The sequence below is a fragment of the Microcaecilia unicolor genome, chromosome 11, assembly GCF_901765095.1.
Source record: "Microcaecilia unicolor chromosome 11, aMicUni1.1, whole genome shotgun sequence".
NCBI classification, from domain to species: Eukaryota; Metazoa; Chordata; class Amphibia; order Gymnophiona; family Siphonopidae; genus Microcaecilia; species Microcaecilia unicolor.
The window spans coordinates 35,191,356-35,211,371 of NC_044041.1; the positions used below are offsets into that span (position 1 = coordinate 35,191,356).

The following is a 20,016-nucleotide window of genomic DNA, read 5'->3' on the forward strand; positions in this document are numbered from 1 at the left end:
TTTAGCCTGCATCTTGTTTCACTCTTAAACTGTTGTCTTTTTTTTCTTATTAGAGTGCAGTGGGGATTTTTATATTTTGTTTGTATTAAGTATTTTAAGGTTGTATTTGATTTCTATTAGTTATTAGACCTCATAATAGGTCCACAAAAAGTGATAAGTAAACAGAAGTTATAATTACATTCAGGCCCCGCTCTTCCGGCATCAGTATGTACCCTTAATTTCTACAAAGGGTCTCCCACTGACTCTGCTCTTCTCAGTGAAAAGCTTTTCATCAGAAAAATTAGCTTGATGGGGGGAGTAGTTTGAACAAGAGGCTCTGCCAGCTGTGACCGGACCCATAGCGCAAAAAAACCAACAACAAAAAAGCCCAAAACAAACAAAACTGCCAATTTATTGTAGAATAAACTTTATTTACCTGAAACCATGAAGTGTGTGATGCATAATATATTGTCAGCATTGAAATAAACAACGGACTTATTTACAGTTTATCTAAGATCACACGTGCGTCTGTGGTTACTGACTGCTTTTTTTGTTTTTTTAGAATGCACCACAATCTTTGTATTGCACCAACACTTGGCTATCACTTAAGATTTAAATAAGTTAACATTACAGTGCAAAAAAATTCAGTTTGCACACCCAAAATAATAATAATAAAAAAAAAAAAAAATCTTGAAATTGTGACCTGGAGGTTTACAGTTTAAACATTCAACATCTGTAGTGTTTTCAATGACTTTATAAATACTGACTAGCATATTGTACATAGCTGTTTATAAAGTAGTTATGTTGAGGTGATACTACTTACAAATGAAGCCATGCATCAGAATATTGTACATTTAATAAACCAAAACGTTAACACAGAGAAAGAATGGGAAGTTGGTGGTTTTCTTCTCTATTCTCAACTTCAAGGAAGAGCAGACAAAAAAAAACATTCTTCTCTATGTAGCAGTTTCCCCAAAGATCTCTGAATATATTTTTTTTCTTGCTGATTTTATGCTACATTGTACCTCTGTACATCTGTTTCATCTCTATCTGAAACCCTATTCGTACCACACATTTCTGCATATCACGCAAATTTTTTGTTACTTTGGTTTATTTCATTTTTATTTTTTTGGGTGTAGGGGGAGTTTTATACACATTACACATGCAGAGATTTTTTTTTTTTTTTTTTTTTTGGAAGATATGTTGCTACAATCACATGCATGCAGCAACAAAACAACCTTACATTTCTGCACAATTGTTTGGGGAGGGATTACTCCAGTTGTTCTGAAAAGGAAAGAGAAATAGAAAGAGAGAGAGAGAAAAAAAGAGGTCAGCTTGAAGAAATTCCACAGCATGAGCTGCTGCATCACAGACATCTTTTCCAACACATCTATCTCTGCAAAGTCCTCTAACAGTTAATTCGCGTTTCCACTCTGTAATCAAACGTGTGTAATCTGATTTGGAATTTAAAGCAACTGACACGGCATAACTGAACAAGTCTTTACCCAAACCAGACAGGCATGACAGTTCGTTTTGGAAGGCTAAGTAAATTAATACCTAATAGATCTGTCTTATAAGAACACCCTTAGGGCCAGTGTCCTTCAAACAGGAACAGCAAATAAATTCTATCCACATGAATGTCCTTATTTAAAAACAATATTCTAAGGTCTCCATGCTCAAAATTCTGGCATTGTTCTGAACAGTGCTGTAAAAATACCACGGGAACAGCACAGAAGAACCTACACCCTAATGCTCAAAGCTAAGGAGACACAAATATAGGGACACTCATAGCAGTGAACATTAGGGCAGTGACATTCCTAGGGTGGCTGACACCCGGGGCGGATCGCCGATGCGCCCACCCCCGGATGCAGCGTGACCCCCCCTCCCCCTGGCAAAAGGACCCCCCCCGGGTGCATTTTTACCTGCTGGGGGGGGGGGGGGGTGCCGCGCACCTGTCGGCTTCGCTCGTTCCATGCTCCCTCTGCCCCGGAACAGGAAGTAACCTGTTCCGGGGCAGAGGGAGCACGGAACGAGCGGAGCCGACAGGCGCGCGGCCCCCCCCCCCCCCACACACACACACAGCGGCGTGCACCCGGGGCAGACCGTACCCACCACCCCCCCTTGGTACGCCACTGCATTAGGGAGCTCAGCAGGAGGATTGTGCTTGGTGCATGCGCAGAAGAGTTAACGCGGTAAGCTCGGCTCCTCTGCACATGCACCTGGTAAAACTCAAATGTGAAGCACATATTGGAGTGTTTTCTGTGGCCTAAATGTAAGCTTTTTTTTTTTTTTTTTAGCTTGGATGCTTATATTTAGATTTAGGAAACGGATGCCAATGTGTGTTTTCATGTTGGGCATTTAAATTGTTTTTAGCATGCACGCTTTAAATTTAGATGCAGGAAAGAGACACCAACTTGTGCTTCCACTTGGGTCTGTTGTTTCTCATGACCAGCGCTTAAGGGCTTGCGGGGGCTTCCTTCTGCTTCCAAAAGCAATCCAAACTGGCAGATTTTGCAGAAAGAATCGTAAGAAATCCTCTCTTCCAACACCCTAATGCCTGCTCCGACCTGGTGTTATTTTTTTGCAGTGGCAAGACAGTTTTGTTTCGGGCACTCTTTTCTGAGTATTAATCATTTAAGAAAACTTGCTATACCACCTTTCAAATCCATCAAAGTGGTTTACAATAAAAAGGAACGCTAATAATAATTGAAAAGGCCCATTCATTCAAGAGAGGGGAGGAATACAAAATGAACTCATTAACATGAGCTTGACTACATTAGCAGGCTACTCGTGTTGTTCGTCTGTGTGCTCTTTTGTTCCCGTGCATCAGGCCTCTGAACATTCTGCGAAAGAAAATGCAGGCACCAGTACGGTGCTAATGGCCTTTAGAACCACATTACTTTTGAGCATCGAGGCCTGAGTATCCAGTCAACGTAGCCTATAAATCACTCATAACCAGTGTTGTGACCCTTCAGAAAATGTCTTAGTACACGGAGGGTTAGACTAAAGTTAGTGAGGGTGAGGAAAACACACAGAAGAGTTAGAGGTGTGAAGCATATACACTCATGCTTTCTTTTCTTTCTTTCCCCTTATTCCAGGGTACTCAGGTTCCCTCAAGCCTCCCTCCTAACTCTTCGACATTGCCCCTTTTCTGAGCTGATCTTGGAAAAAGTTGATAACATGCTTTTCTTTTTGAAACAACTGCACAAAATGTTATGTGAATGTGTTTGCTTATCTCTCTATTTATATCAACGTTTGGATTCCCTCTGAATGCTTTCTGTAATCTCTTCCTAGCATGCTTAAATTCTCTGCTATAAACGTGTCTATATTAAAATGTGCACAGCTATATCTAGATTCAAAATATCTATGCACAAATTCCTCAAGCAAGAAAATTACTGCAAATTCTAAGAGCTGGAACGAATACAGATAAGAAAATATTTCTGACCTCATTTGCAACTCTCTTTAACTAGTCCCTTATTTTCTTATTCCCGTTACTTTTATCTATATGTTCCATCTTTGCTTACACCCTATGGTGCCCTTTTACTAAGGCGTGTAGGCACCTACGTGCGTACAACGCATGTGAAATTGGAACTACCGCATGCCCCAGGCGGTAATTCCATTTTCAATGTACGTCCAAAATACACGGCAGAAATATTCTACCGCGTGGTGCTTACCAGGCGGTAATCGGCAGTGTACGTGCACTGACGACTACCACCCAGTTAACGTGTGAGACCTTACCGCTAAGTCAATGGGTAGCAGTAAGGTCTCATGCTGAAAATGGCCACATACTGCTTTTAATTTTGCCGCACATCCATTTTCGGTCACAAAAAGTCCTTTTTTGCAGACACACTGAAAAACGGACCTGGGCATGTCCAAAACACATGCTCACACCAGCACAGGCCATTTTTCGGCACGCCTTAGTAGAAGGGCCCTTCTATTCAAATATTTTGTGTATTGTGTTGACATTGTAAGTAGTACCTATGCCATACTTTGTACTGTTGTTTGAAAATTTTTACAGCTATAATTGCTTATGTTTGACTTATTCTTGCTGTGCACCGCCTTGAGTGAATTTCTTCAACAAGGCGGTAAATCAATCCTAATAAATAAATGTAAATCTGGTATCTTATTTAGAAAACTGGAATTCACAATAAAGTGTCCGGCACTGGTGTCAGCACGTGGGTTTTCTGGGTGCTGCAATCACTTTTGCGCAGCAATAAAATGGCTGCCTTGGCACATGTTCCTATAATAGCTACACACTAATTTCCCCATTAGCGAGTGGCCCTTACTGCCCACTATGTAGGAGGCGGTAAGCGCTCCCGTGCTAATCACTTAGGAAGCAGTAATGTGCATGCGCTCCCCGATTAGCGGGGGCACGCCTAGTCTCTGCCCATAGGCATGCCTCCCATGCTGGAAAATATGGGTGGGATTAGCAGACGCTGAGTGGAGGTTCTCAGGGATTTGAAAACAGCTGCAAGTTAAGTGTTTGGACTGTTTTTAAAGTAAAATCTACTACATTTGAGAAAAGTTAACAGAAAGCCAATTATCAAGGTGAAGGTGAATTACTAAGCTGAAGCTTGAATTAAAAAATAAATGTGATGGATCGATGAAGATTTGCACATCGTTGCTCTGAAATGTCTAGCTGAAGCAACGTTGATGCTGTGAACTCTGATGATCCTCATAAGAACAATATCAAAATGTTGAAAAGTTGTTATAAAATTTTGTAAAACAGTTGAAGTATATGATGGGATTTTGAAAGGTGAATAATCGTGTTGCTGCATTGTGTGTATAAGGATATAGATGCCTGGGCCAATTACCAAGGTATTTTATATGTCTGTGCATGGTAATTAATTCGGTCCTACGTATTGGAGTTGGAAACCACAGCAGGATGCCTTTTTAGTGTGCGGTAGGCAGTGGCGTTCCTAGGGGGGCTGACACCCGGGGCGGATCGCCGATGTGCCCCGCCCCCTGGAACAGTGCAATGCCCCCCCCCCCGTGAAAGAACCCCCCCCCAGGTGCACACCGCTGGGGGGGGGGGGTGCCACGCGCCTGCTGGCTCTTCGTTTTCATGCTCCCTCTGCCCAGGAACAGGAAGTAACCTGTTCCGGGGCAAAGGGAGCATGAAAACGAAGAGCCAACAGGCGCGCGGCACCCCCCCAGCGGCGTGCACTCGGGGCTGACCGCCCCCCCTTGGTATACCACTGGCGGTAGACTTGCCACACCTTAGTAAAAGGCCTCCTAATTGATAAGGAGAAAAACAAAATCTCAGAACTTACTATGCAGTGACTCATATAGAATAATAAATGGTTGAAACTATCATTGATCAGGAAAAAAAAAACTCCTTGCATTTTTTTTCCAGATATGATAGATCTTTATTTAACTAAATATTCTATCAGATGATCCCTGACATGGGTGTAATTTTGCCAATTCTGCTTCAAGGGAGATACAGTCTAAAAACAGAATTTACTTAAACAAACAACTTAAACCCCCCCCCCCCCCCGTTAGACTTTTTTTTGTTGAAAGTTTAAGTAAAGTTTCTGTTTCTCGACAGTATCCCTTGAAGCAGAAATGGCAAAAGCAAGGTCCAAGTCAGAGCTTATGTGATGGAATATTATCATTAGATCTGTTAAAAAAAAAAAAAAAGTGTATATTTTATTTTTCTGATCAATGATGGAACAGGAAGTTTTTGAAACTATGAGAGTCATCACTGCAAGATAAGTTCCAAGATCTTTTTCTCCTTGTCACTTTGGGGTCCTTTTACTAAGGTGTGCTAAATGATATGGTGCTCGTTATACTCCTATGAGCATCTTATCATTAGCACACGCTAAATCTTTTAGTGCACCTTATTAAAGTGACCCCTTGATGAATTCCAATTTTCCTAAATAAGATATCAGATGTAGAAGTTTTCTTTGTTATTAGTTCCAGCTCTTAGAGCAAATTCTATGTTTTAAATTCCAATGTGCATACCATCTAGACAAGACATAAGGACTCATTGTTGAACTTAAAAGCTTGAAGTAGACGTTGAACTGATTGATACTAAGTAAAAGTTAAACCCTTTAATAACGGAGGTGTTATGGGTAAGAATCGTTATCATATATGAGAGCCTCTCCATCTAATAAGGTGGATGATCACAACAGTGCACTAATCCTATATAATAAAACTCACCCTCAACATTCTGAGGACACTGACGTCAATGCAGCCAAGCCACTGATGTCACTTCCGTCATGAAGGGTTCGTGGTGGTGAAGCCACCGAAAGCACCAAGTCTCTGGGCCCCACCCTCACGTCAAACGTGATGACGTCGAGGGCGGAGCAGTGGCTTCAGTGGCTTCAGAACCAAGAAGCTCATGAAGGTGCGTTCACGAGGTCCGGAGCAATGGCGTCAGTGGCTTCAGAACGACGAATGGGTGGGTGGGTAGGGAGGGAAAGGGGGGGGGGGGTGTTGGAGAGGAAAACCTTGCTAGCGCCCGTTTCATTTGCTCCAGAAACGGGCCTTTTTTTACTAGTTTTTCATAGTGATTGACCATGGTTTGCATATTCCTACAGATAACTCAAAAAGCAGATGTGCTCAAAGCCTTCTATTACTTGCATTGTAGAAAAATCTGTTTTACATTTTAGGTAAAAATGATTTAAAAAGGGTTGTCCAAACATGAAAGATTGTGTGTGTATAATTATACACACAGTATTACTTAAACTGTGACTAGCCTGAATTCATAGGGATCACATTATTCTGACACTGAAATACTTTTATTTGTGTATTTGATGCTAGAAGCTTTTTGATCACAACTTAAAGGTAGTTGTCTTTTGTATTAAGAGTGTTCTACAGTACCTGCCCTTATTTGAGGAATAGATCAGCGTACACTATCCCTATGAAAAATTTAAGGTTTTATAGAAAGCTCGAGAAAGCGCAAAAGGAATGGAGAAAAAAATCTGGGCATGGGTGGGGGGAGCCCAATTAAATTCCAACAAACTACAGCGATGAGTTAACATGCATAAATTGTGGTTATTAGTAGACAAATGAAATCAATGATGGCAACACGTTCTAAAACCAATACAATATATTAAAAATAGCCTGATTCTATTACTTACAAAGAGGAGTTTGCAATATACACAAAAATATTGTCAGACTCTTTGTGGAGTTTTAGAATGTGGTACCATTGTTGATTTTTTTGTCTACTAATAAGCACATAATTTTATGCATGTTAACTCGCCTCTGTAGTTGGTTGGAATTTCATTGGTCTCACCTGACTCCTGTTCTTTTGGATTTATAGAAAGCTCTCCATTGACTGCAAATCAAGCTGTAGGAGCTAGACACTGAGGGGCCCTTTTACTAAGCCGAGTATGGCTCTACGCATGCCAAAATGGAGTTATCACTACTACTACTACTACTTAACATTTCTAAAGCGCTACTAGGGTTACGCAGTGCTGTACAATTTCACAAAGAAGGACAGTCCCTGCTCAAAGGAGCTTATCACCTTGCTAGCATGTGGCTCTTGCGGTAATTTCATTTGTGGCATGCGTCCAAGACACATGGCTGGAAAATAATTTTTATTTTTGGCCACACATATCAGACGCGTGCCGGTCATTAGCACCTGGTTACCGCATGACACTTTACAGCTAGGTCAATGGCTGGCAATAAGGTCACAGACCCAAATGGACACGTCGCACATCCATTTTTGGCAAACATTTTTTAAAAAGGGGTTTTTTTTTACAGGCACGCTGAAAAATGGATTGGTGTGTGCCCAAAACCCATGCCTACACTACCGCAAGCCATTTTTCAGCACACCTTAGTAAAAGGACTCCTGAGCATTTTCCCATAGGGGCCCAAAGCACTGAAACATCTTCATTTATTTATGATCTGGAACAGGAGAAACAAGTGACTTGGTAAAATTAAATGACACAATCAAACTGTAAGGAGCTGCCACAAGATCTTGCCAGGCTAGCAACTTAGGTGTCTAAATGGCAGACAAAATAGAATATGGATAAAGGATGCACACGGGAAAGCAATCCAAACTATAAATGGAGGAGTGGCCTAGTGGCTAGAGTACCGGTCTTGCAATCCAGAGGTGGCTGGTTCAAATCCCACCGCTGCTCCTTGTGATCTTAACCCTCCATTGCCTCAAGATTGTGAGCCCTCCTGGGACAGAGAAATATCCAGTGTACTTGAATGTAACTCATTTTGAGCCACATTCAAGAAAAAGGTGTGAGCAAAATAGAAATTTGAAAAAAAAAAAAAATGTCCAGCGTGTGGCTTATATAAGATAAGCTATACCTTGCTAGGCTAGACAAAAGCCCCAGCATCTTGCCTCAGCGCAGTATACAGCAGTAGTTAAAACACAAATAAAATGTTAAGAGAATGTCACAATGCTTTTAATATAGATCTATGAGCTGTATGCACTTTGAGTATTGTGCACCGCTTGGGTCACCCACCTAGTAAAGGTGCAAAGACGTGTGGCAAAACTGATAAAAGAGATGCAATGACACACTTCTGAATTGAAGCAGACCAGTCTTGGAAAAGAGAAAACTGAGAGGGGATATGTTAGAAGACCTTTGGTCTGACCCAGCATGGCATGTCTTCCGATGGTGGATAACTATGCTGTGGAGTAGCTGCCTAGTGGTTAGAGCACCAGTCTTGACATCCAGAGGTGCCTGGTTCAAATCCCACTGTTGATCCTTGTGATCTTAGGCAAGCCACTTAACCCTCCATTGTCTCAGGTACAAAATTGATTGTAAGCCCTTCTGGGCCAGGGAAAATACCCAGTGTACCTGAATGTAACTCACCTTGAGGTACTACCAAAAAAGGTGTGAGCAAAATCTAAATAAATAAGTTATTTTTAAAGAAAAGATATATCACTGTTGCAGCAAGCTTGAAGTGACTATTGTTTTAGCTCCTGTGTGTTTAAAGCTCTCTTGCAGAAACAGTTTAACCAGTGTTTCACAGACGAGTCTTAGTATTCTGTACATTTTTTATCAGAACTGGGATGCTAGAGTTCCAGGTCTGCAGTATGAGGGCAGAGGCATTTCTAATCCTATCCTGTGAAAGCACCCTTTATGGCTGCAAAGGGTTGTGATTGCTTTAAGGATATGTGTTAACTTGTGTGTGATTGCGTGGTTGTTGTTATTGCTGCTAAGAACTTTTTATGTAAGGTTTAATTTCTAGCGAGTAATCCGATGATAGATGTGAAGGCATTTCACGTATGTTTTTTCATGCATGAAGTAACAAATTCAAACAAGATCGATCACCTTAACCAGAACAAAGAAGCTCCTTGAGTTTTCCATGTTGTAAGTTGAACTATAATTGTCTTAAACAGTTGCTTTGAGCAATCTTTTGTATTGGAAAATTGGACTGAAAGAACAAGTCGGCTTAAGTAGAAAAGGCTCAGCCTGGTGTTGCTAAAGTGTAATGTATCATTACACGTGGTATGTAGGGATTATGCTACACAACTGGAGCTGAAATATGAATAAAGTGTTTAAGGTAGAGCCTTCTTATGCTATTAAGACAATGGCAGAACACTACTTTTCTACAATATATAGCACTAGTAAAAAAAGGCCAGTTTCTTAACGCAATGAAACGGGCGCTAGCAATGTAATGAGTTCCTGCCATTAATGTTTCCACGGTTGTGTTCTGAATATAATTGTTGTTTACATGTGTAAGATTTCTTTATATACAATATTTTTTGTGTAAACTGTGTTACAATGTGGTAAAAGGTTTCCTTGTTCAGGCCCTTCAATCAGTTTAACAATCACATCAGAAGAGCTCCTTACTCCTGAGAATGCAACATACAGTTGCCCATGTGAGAGACTGAGAGTGACAGTGTGTTTTACAGACAGTGTAAGAGAGAGATACACAGAGTGATTGAGTGTTTGTGTGTGATTGTGTGTGTGTGTGTGTGTGTGTGTGTGTGTGTGTGTGTGTGATGTGTGTGAGTGACAGTGATTAAATGTTTGTCTTCCCTTCCGTGCACTTGCCTCCACTGATGTTCGTACCTCCCTGTATATGATGGTTTGTTAGAGATTCAATCCACTCCACTTCCCTCCTCCAAGTTCCGTTCTGTATGATTGGTTCTTCGTTCCTGTGATGTCACATTTGTTTGCTTGACAACTATGCAGCGTTCCGTTTCCTCGACGTGAGGGCGGAGACAGTGAGAGCCAATGAAACGCTGAACTACAGACTTACGAACCCTACACTGCCACAGTGCCACAGAGTCAGCTTCAGAATGTTGGAGGTGCTTTTTATTATATAGGATATCCGGATCCAAAACCAAAGCCTTCCATAGAAAGTAAACAAGACCTCAGTCACGGTCTCCTATTGGCATCAGGGACTTGCATTGCACTCAATATGTCCTATATAATTTGTGATAATCTCTGGGGAAAGGGTGACAAAGTCTCAGCCAAAATGGTGAGACTGGCCCCATTTTTCACATCATGAGTCCATAGGCAGTCTGAAAAAGTTACCAGTTTGAACGTATGTAACTTTTTTTTTCTCCATATAAAAGAACAGGATTTGAACTGTTATGTAACACAGGTTTTGCTCTACTAAGAATTAATTAAAAACCTTTTTGTTTCTGGTGACTTTAGTTACCTTTTCCCAGAGATGGTCACATTTATAAAATTCCACCCTGAGCCCGTCCGGTCCTGGGGCCTTACCTCTCTGGCATGCATTTATTGCCCAGTGCACCTCATCTACTGTTATGGGGGCTCTCAACCTCTCTTGATCTTGTTCTGTGAGTACCGGGTGCTCCAATTCCTCCAAGTACATATCACTATTAAGCCCTTCCTCCTTCTCTTCTGAATATAGTTTTTGATAAAAAAAAACTTTAAAGATTTCTTTAATTTCTGGGTCTGTATGACATGCTTTGCCCGTTTGGTCTTGTAATGTTATAACTGTTCTCAACGCTTGTTTACAGGCAATTAGTCTCTAACATCCTCCCCCCCCCCCCCCCTTATTTCCATGTTTATACAGTTGAAACTAAATCCCAGGCCTACTATAAATCTCTCTCTCATGGATGAGGGAGTTTAGGGCCACTAGTGTCGCCAGTAAATCCTTCCACAATTGTATCGATGGGTGCTCTCCGTACCTCTTTCTCAGGGTTTTTATGTGGCATTCTAATTCATTGTCTCTTGCTTTTTTGAATTGGCTTACAAAACTAATAATTTCTCCTCTAAGCGTAGCCTTAGCCACCTCCTAGAACAATACAGGATCAGCAGCAGCTTCAGAGATGGTCACATTTATTGTAACGTGGTACACATTCATGACTGTTTATTCTGCACCAAGTCCTTGACTTTCCCTCTGCAGCTTGGATTGTGAAAATATTGAACATTGAATTTTGAACAATTGCTCATGCAATTATTTATTTGTTGAATTGACCCAAGGCAGGTGTCTTACGCCAAAACACAGCCCATGTCAGGTTACAAATAAAGCACACTTGTACCATTTTTAAGAGCCTGTTCTGCTTTTGGATCATGTTTGTTGTACAGCATCAAGCAACAGGGTACTCCATCAATGCTGATTGTCTGGAGTGCACATATTCAACAGACTACTAAAACCTGTAGTTTCTTTCTCTATATCATCACCAAAATTCATCCTTTCCTTTTTGAGCACACTAACGGAACCCTTATCCACACTCTTACCACCTCTCACTTAGAGTTTTGCAACTTGCTTCTCACAGGTCTACGAGAATGGTAAGAGATTTGCGTTACAAGACGTATGAGGGAGAGACTTGATGACCTGAACATGTATACTCTGGAAGAAAGGAGAAACAGGGGTGATATGATACAGACGTTCAAATATTTGAAAAGTATTAATCCGCAAATGAACCTTTTCTGGAGGTGCGAAGCCGGTAGAACGAGAGGACATGAAATGAGATTGAAGGGGGGCAGACTCAAGAAAAATGTCAGGAAGTATTTTTTCATGGAGAGAGTAGTGGATGCTTGGAATGCCCTCCCGCGGGAGGTGGTGGAAATGAAAACGGTAACAGAATTCAAACACACGTGGGATAAACATAAAGGAATCCTGTTAAGAAGGAATGGATCCTAAGGAGCTTAGCCGAGATTGGGTGGCAGAGCCGGTGGCGGGAGGCGGGGATAGTGCTGGGCAGACTTACATGGTCTGTGCCCTGAAAAGGACAGGTACAAATCAAGGTAAGGTATATACAAAAAGTAGCACATATGAGTTTATCTTGTTGGGCAGACTTGATGGACCATGCAGGTCTTTTTCTGCCGTCATTTACTATGTTACTTAGCCATCTCTCTCCTCTTCAATCTGTTCAAAATTCTGCTGCACAACTTATATTCCAACAGTCACTATGTTCATATTAGCCCTCTCCTCAAGCCACTTCATTGGCTTCCTAATCGTTTCTGCATACAGTTCAAACTCCTCTTACTGACTTACAAGTGCATTCACTCTGCAGCTCCTCAGTACCTCTCCATTCCTCCCCAGGCGCTCAGTTCACTGGGTAAATCTTTATCTGCACCCTTCTCCTCCACTGCTAACTCCAGACTCTGTTCCTTTTATCTTACTGCATCATATGCCTGGAATAGACTTCCTGAGCCGGTACGTCAAGCTCCATCTCTGGCTGTCTTCAAATCTAGGGTAAAAGCCCACCTCTTTTTGATTCTGCTTTTAACTCCTAACCCTTACTCACTTGTTCAGTAGGCATGTTATATCATTCCCACCTTAGTAATTCCCTTATTTGTCCTAATTAGATTGTAAGGTCTGTCGAGCAGGGACTGTCTCTTTATGTCCAGTGTACAGCGCTGCATATGCCTAGTAGCGCTATAGAAATGATAAGTAGTAGTAGACAGTAAAGAGAAATTTACTTTTTTCATAGACACAGAATGGGGGAGGGGAAAGAGTCCTTGAGAAGACTCCATATACAAACTCTTTGTATGGGTTTTCCCATTCAGATAATAGTGTTGCTGCTTTATCAAGTTAGCTCACTTACAGTAATGTTCTCAGGGGTCAGGGCTGGGGCCAATTCTGTTTAATATATTTGTGCAAGATACTGCTGAAGGGTTAGAAGGAAAAGTTTGCCTTTTTGCAGATGACACAAAGACAGGCAATAGGGTGGATAACCTGGAGGGAATAGAAACCATGAGAAGGGATTTCCAAACATTAGAAGAATGGTCAATGTAATACCAAGAAGTTCAGAGTGATGCAGAAATACAAAAGATGTACCAGATAGGGAGAGATTGGTAAGAAGAGATTGGTAAGATCGTCTTGGGAAAGGGACCTTGGAGTGATGGTGTCTGAGGAACTCAAGGTGTCTGAACAGTGCGACGAGGTGGCGGCTGTGGCCAGAAGGATGCTAGGCTGCATAGAAAGGGGTTTAAGCAGCAGTAGAAAGGAGGTGCCCCTCCTTTCTGCTGCCCCTGGGTAAATCATCGGTGAGGCTCCACTTGGAGTATTGTGTTCAGTTTCAGAGGCCTTATCTTGCTAAGGATGTAAAAAGACAAAGCAGTTCAGAGAAAAGCAACAAAAATGGTGCGGGGTTTACATAGCAAGACGTACATGGAGAGACTAGACCTAAACATGTATACCCTGGAGAAAAGGAGAAACAGGGGTGGGTATACTTACTTTCAAATAATCCGCAAACAAACCTTTTCCAGAGACAGGAAGGTGGAAGAGGTAGAGGGTATGAATCGAGGTTGAAAGGGGGCCGACTCAGGAATAATGTCAGGAAGTATTTTTTCACTGAAAAAGTGGTAGATACCTGGAACGCCATCCCACTGGAGGTGGTAGAGATGAAAACCGTAACGGAATTCAAAAATGTGTGGGATAAACACAAAGGAATCCTGTTTAGAAGGATCAGATCCAAAGAAGCTTAGCAGAGATTGGGTAGAAAAGCCAGGGCTGGGCAGATTCAACGGTCTGTGCCCTGATCAAGGCTGAATACATTTGGATGTGCTGGAGTGGAGCTTTTCAGGGGCTCTGATGATGGTGTCAGAAATTTTAGAACAAGGCCAGTGCCGGGCAGATTCTATGGTCTGTGTTCTAAAAATGGCAAAAATAAATCAAGATCAGATATACATATGGTGTATCACTTCGTGCCATATGTAATGAGTTTATCTTGTTGGGCAGACTGGATGGACTATACAGGTCTTTATCTGCCATCATCTACTATTTTACTATGCTTGTCAGTTGCTAAGTCTTTTCTTATTATTAAAAAAAAGATTTGGAATATATAAAAAAAAAAAAAAAAGATTTTTTACATTCTGATTCAGCACCTGGGGGGGGGGGGGGGGAAGAGTATGGTTCTTTTCATCGCACCCTCACCAACAGAGGTCACAATTAACTCTGAACTGCACTATCCTTTTAGCAACATTTTATTTCTGCTTGGGTGGGGAGGGACCACATTCACCCTCCTCCAGGACCACAGCTGACTAAAGCAGCAATGAGAAAGTTAGAAAGCAGACGCATAGAACTGCCGTGATTTCCTTTAATACAGTGGCTCCCAAACCTGGTCCTGGACGTATTGCAAATCTCTCATACAAATATTCATTGTGGATATCCCAAAATCCTGACTGCTGGGATGCATCCAGGACTAGGTTTGGGAACCACAGCTTTAATACCCTCTGATATATCCCATTGGAGTCCACTGGCTTTGCCTACTTTTAGTTTAGCTAGCGACTCATGAATAAGTCTTCTGAAAATTCAACCATACATTCATTCCTATACTTTTGTTTTCTGGGATCCTACTCCTGACCCTTCGTCTGTGAACAAAGCAGAAATATTTGTTGAGCAATTCTGCTTTATCCTTAACTTCTCTACATATTCCTCCCCTTCACCCTCGAGTCTGACAACTTAAGTATTTGTTTGGATTTAGCTCCCAACTTTTTTTCATTTGTAGCTAAAGGCGAGTTACATTCAGGTAGATTGGGTACTTCAATGGCCCTGGAGGGCTTACAGTCTAGTTTGTAGCTAAGGCAATGGAGGGTTAAGTGACTTGCCCAAGATCACAAGCGGCAGCAGGATTTGAACCGGGCTTTCCTTATTGCTAGCCCACTGATCTAACCAACTTGGCTACTTCTCTGCTCCAATCCTCTTTTTGAACTTGCTCCTTTCACCAATGTATCTTAAGAAAAAAAGGTCTTGTCCCCTTATTTTACTGTATTGGCTATTTTTCATCCATTTGCATCTTTGCTTTCTTTTTTTTTTTTTGTTACATTTGTACCCCGCGCTTTCCCACTCATGGCAGGCTCAATGCGGCTTACATGGGGCAATGGAGGGTTAAGTGACTTGCCCAGAGTCACAAGGAGCTGCCTGTGCCTGACGTTTGACTACGTTACCAGCTTCTTAGCTTTTCCATAGATTGTTGCTTATCTTTCTCTTTCTGTAACTTCTTTACCATATAAAAGCTACCCTCTTTTTCCATATCTTTTCAGCTACTTTTGAGAACCAGTGTGAGCTTCCTAACAAAACAGTTAATTACTCTTAAAAGCTCCTGCTTTTCTACTTTGCTCAGATGTTGCCATCTAGTTACCAACTTGATGTGATCGAGACAGCTTTTTTCGTTTCAACCAAAACCATCTGAAAGCTTTCAACTGAAACCAAACATGCAGTTCAAATTCAGCATCTGGTTTCGGCCGAAGTTGAAAACAGAAGCCTGGTTGTGTGAATAAGAACCAGCGAAGGGCGCAGGATGATTATCAGAACTTAAAACTCAACACCCCTCTTGTAAATCCAGAGTATTCAAGCAAGACTATTTTACCTCTCAGTAAAATCGCCTCCACACATGGACTGCAGTTAATGAAAACTAAAAGCCATGGTGCGTTTATAGTGGCCGACTCTAATGTCACAACTCCACAGAGAGGCTAATTCCTAAAGGCTTATCCCAAATTTAGACTTAAATTCCTGCTAAAAATGTCTATCAAAAGCATTTAGAGCACTCTATTTACCCTATAAACTATCGTGCATGATAATGTAGGCCCCCCCCTCCCAACTACCTTGTAATCCTTGATGGTTTTGTGGTATAGTTGGAGCAATGCCCCAGTTATAGCATCCATTTTGAGAGCAGAACCAGAATGAGCAAGGGGAACCGGAGATCGCTCCTGCCCAACCTACACCTCCAGACCACCGGGGATTGGGAATTGTAAGAGAGGCCCATGGGCACCTATGAAGGGGGGGGGGGGGGGGGGAAGAGGCACAGACAAATGGGACAAAGCACATTTTTAGCTTCCACCAGTGTCATTTTTGGCCAAAAATTACAACAACTTTTCGGCCAAAACTAGGCAGATTTTGGGCCAGTTTCAGCACCATAATAAAAAAAAAAAAAAAAACCAAAAAACTGAAATTCGGCCAGCCTCTGCCCCCATTCTTGATAAAATTAAGTTTTCCTGAAGTCTAAGATCCTACTTTTGAATGAACGCTGTCCATGCTTGTCCTAATATTAAATCACACGACCCGGTGAATATACAATTCCATATGATCACCCACTATAGCAGTGGTTATCAATTCTTGGGAAACAACCAGCCCTGTTGGGTTTTCAGGATTCCCACAATGAATATGAATGAGATTGACATACAATAGAGGCAGTGCATGCAAATATCCTCAGGCAAGGTGTGCCCTGAGGACCAAGTTGAGAACCACACTATAAAATGAGATTACAATTTTTTTTTAAACACAGACATCCTAAACATTCTCTTTCTAAGAAATAACAATGTGCCTGCCACCCCCCCCCCCCCCCCCTTATCTGACTAGAGAAGGAATATCAGCAACAGCCAGCAGAGATGGTCCAGAGAAGGAGACAACAATCATAGGTTCACCACATACGATTTTATTGTGTCACTACACAAAAAAATTCTATGTGGTGAATCTACGCTTGTCTCCTCCGTCTCTGGACCATCTTTGCTGTTTTTATCAAAATTGCAGAGTGTTTTTTTTTTCTCCTGTTTTGTTGCTCTAGTGGAGGAATATCAACATTCTAACCCTGGTGGCAAATAGTACTCTGGTACTTCAATATTATATATTACTGGTCTGTTTTAGACTACCATTTATTGTCCAGCTAGGGGGCATTTTGATCTGGCTGGATCCATGAATCATCTTTAACTGTACCCTAAATGACACTCCATAGATCTGAATCTCTGCACTGCAGAAAAAGTATGCAGCAGCACCACCTCCTCCTTTGGCTAACTGCGGCTTTTCATCTCCTTTCTTCCTTTATTAATGGTCCTTTGTCCTTTCTTTCCAAGCCCTGTTAGATAAAAATATTTGCTCAGTGCAATGCTAACTAGAGGAAACTGATCCAAGTTCATTTACGGCTGTAGGCAACACACTGTGTTGTTGGCCTCTTCTAGGACAGACTAAAATAGGAGCATTGTGCAGGAATTTTCACTCATGTTCTAGGGTGAATTATACACTGATTTTCTCGTAAACAAAACTGCATCCATGAAAGCAAAATAACTTTTTCAGCAATTTTGGGGACCACAGCTACTATGCCCTTGCTAGACCTAGAAGAATTAAACAGAGGAACTGTTAGTTTAGCTCAACTGCAATATATTTGTGACTAAATACAGTACTTTTGGGCGGATAAGATCAGGCCCAGTACTTTAGCATTATGTGGCATCTGTATGTCATTTAAGTTTTGGAATATTTCATATTTTTTGGATAAGGTAAATGCTGGGAGAGATTGTGAACAAGATGTTGAAATTTTCAGTGTGCCAAAAAAGTAAATAGAATATTAGGATTTGTTGGGAAAGGAATGGAAAACAAAACAGATTATTATGCCTCTGTATAGGTCTCTGGTATTTCTGCTCCTTGAATACTGTGTGCAGTTCTGGTTGCCCTATCTCAAAAAGGATCTAGTGAAACTAGAAAAAGTTCAAAGAAGGGTGACAAATGATAAAGGGATGGAACACCTCTCATGAGGAAAAGCTAAATAGGCTAGGCAAGGCTGGGAAAGATCATGGAGGATACAAGAAGTTGATGAAACGATGAGTGGGGAAGAACAGTTAAATAGGAAACCATCGTCTAACCTTTCAAACACTAAAACAAAGAGGACTCTCTGAAATTAATGATCCTTAGACTGAAGACTCCATAAAAAGTTCTTGTTTTCATGCCAACTCATAATTAAGCAGGGTTACAAAGAGGTGTGATCAAGTTCATTGAGGAAAAGCCCGTCAATTATTAGTCAGGCAAACGTGGGCGAGCCACTGCTTATCCACAGAAATGAGCTAACAGAAATCCACTCGGTAATTGTGAACTGGACAAGCCACTTTTGGAGGCATGATGAGGGGCTCCGTGGACTTTGCTCCAATGCAGAAGGGCTTTTCTTACATGGGCCTGCGACAGCTCCATTACAGTTTAAAAGGGGGGGGGGGGGGGGGGGGTAGGTTAGGGCAAATTTTGATCGGTGTCCATTTCATTCAGGGTGTTTAAAAAAAAAAAAATACTTATATTGACTTTTTTAAGGCTGTGGATAAATCACTAACTCAATTAGCATGTTAATTTTCTGTGCAATTAAAAATTGTAAATTCTTCACTCAACATTGTGTGTAGGATGCATTGTCGTCAGCTCAGTGCTTTACAAATTAGTGACAGCTATGGCCTTCAATACACCTGGTTCATATGTGGTTTATGTTAAATTCCTCGCATGTAAACAATCTGAGTATAGCCTACCGCCTGAGAAGCAGAAATGGTTTTGTTTGTAAATGTATTGTATTTTTGTGAAAGAACTAGAGGACATGAATTGAGGTTGAAGGGGGGCAGACTTAGGAGTAATGTCAGGAAGTATTTTTTCACAGAAAGGATGGTAGATACATGGGAGGTAGGAAGCAAAACCAGTGCTGGGCAGACTTCTACGGTCTACGCCCTGATCATAACTGGATATTGAAAGTTCAAGAACAGTGCTGGGAAGACTTATCGTCTGTGCCCTGAGAAAGGCAAGGAAAAATCAAACTCAGGTATACATAAAAAGTATCACATACCGTGTAAAATGAGTTTATCTTGTTGGGCAGACTGGATGGACTGTACAGGTTTTTATCTGCTGTCATTTACTATGTTACTATGAAAGCGGCAAGAAGTGCCTGTTCAATGGCCAGTTTATATTTTTCAACTTAAACACACTGGTTTGCAAATACTATGGTAAATATTACGAGGCTCATTTTCAAAGAACATAGAAATACATGTAACTAAGTCTATGTGCTTTGAACACGGGCACCTAAGTATCACCACAGTACATCATCGCTTCAGTATCACATGCAGAACAGTCATGCTTTCAGTGCAGTCTCCACATCAGCACGCAAAGATGATACAATTAGTCATATTGAAATGCATTGTCAGATACTGGACAACATGTGGTAGAGAGGAAAAACAATGGATCAAGCTAAACAGGACAGGATAACCAACTGTATTGCTAAATGGGTAGCAAAAAGCTGTCACCCAATTAATGATGGTTTGCAATTACTTGAATCGTTTCTGGTAATGAAGCATACATTTTGCTAAGAAGCAAAAAAGAGGGCCTACTCTCCACAGGTCAGAAAGACTATTGTACTAGCATTGCAAATACCAGTTTTCTTGGTATAACTACTTATTTTGTGGATTATGAGTGGAATTACTGACCATTAGTTCTTGGCATATACCTCATGGACGAGCACCACTTTGTAGAAGCCTTAGCTCATCACTTGAAGGACATTATTGACCAGTGACAACTTTCAACTAAGTAACAGTAGGGACAAGATAATGTCTTATATATAGTTAATGCCATTAAACAAACTTTGTATGAGTCGCTACCATGTGCTATGCATACAATACAGTTAGTAAAGAAAGGATTGGCTGAAGTTGGCCTGAAAGATGTTTTGGCAAAATGTCATAACATGGTGGGTCATTTAATGAATTAAAACAGGAACTAGGAGAGTCACGTGATGGGCTGAGGGAAGAGGTCGCATTCCTTTTCACTCTCGGGTCCTCCCTCCCTCGAACCCTCCACAAACTGGATTGACTTGCTGATAAACAAAGGAAAGTAATCGGAATCAAACTTAAGACACATGGACTCTTATATCATCCGCGAAACTAGAGCGATGACGGGGAAAACAGCAAAAAAAGA

At 41.3% G+C, this 20,016-nt stretch overlaps 1 protein-coding gene across 1 annotated transcript in view; it reads right to left on the bottom strand.

Annotated features, from left to right (window-relative positions):
• Positions 1 to 386: 386 nt before the first annotated feature.
• Positions 387 to 20,016, bottom strand: part of ATP2A2 (ATPase sarcoplasmic/endoplasmic reticulum Ca2+ transporting 2) — a 158,446-nt gene continuing 138,816 nt past the window's right edge. The window contains exon 21 of the mRNA XM_030220199.1: positions 387 to 1,263. Within this exon, the coding sequence (XP_030076059.1) occupies positions 1,250 to 1,263 (14 nt within the window). The 3' untranslated portion in view covers positions 387 to 1,249. The remainder of the gene's footprint in view (positions 1,264 to 20,016) is intronic.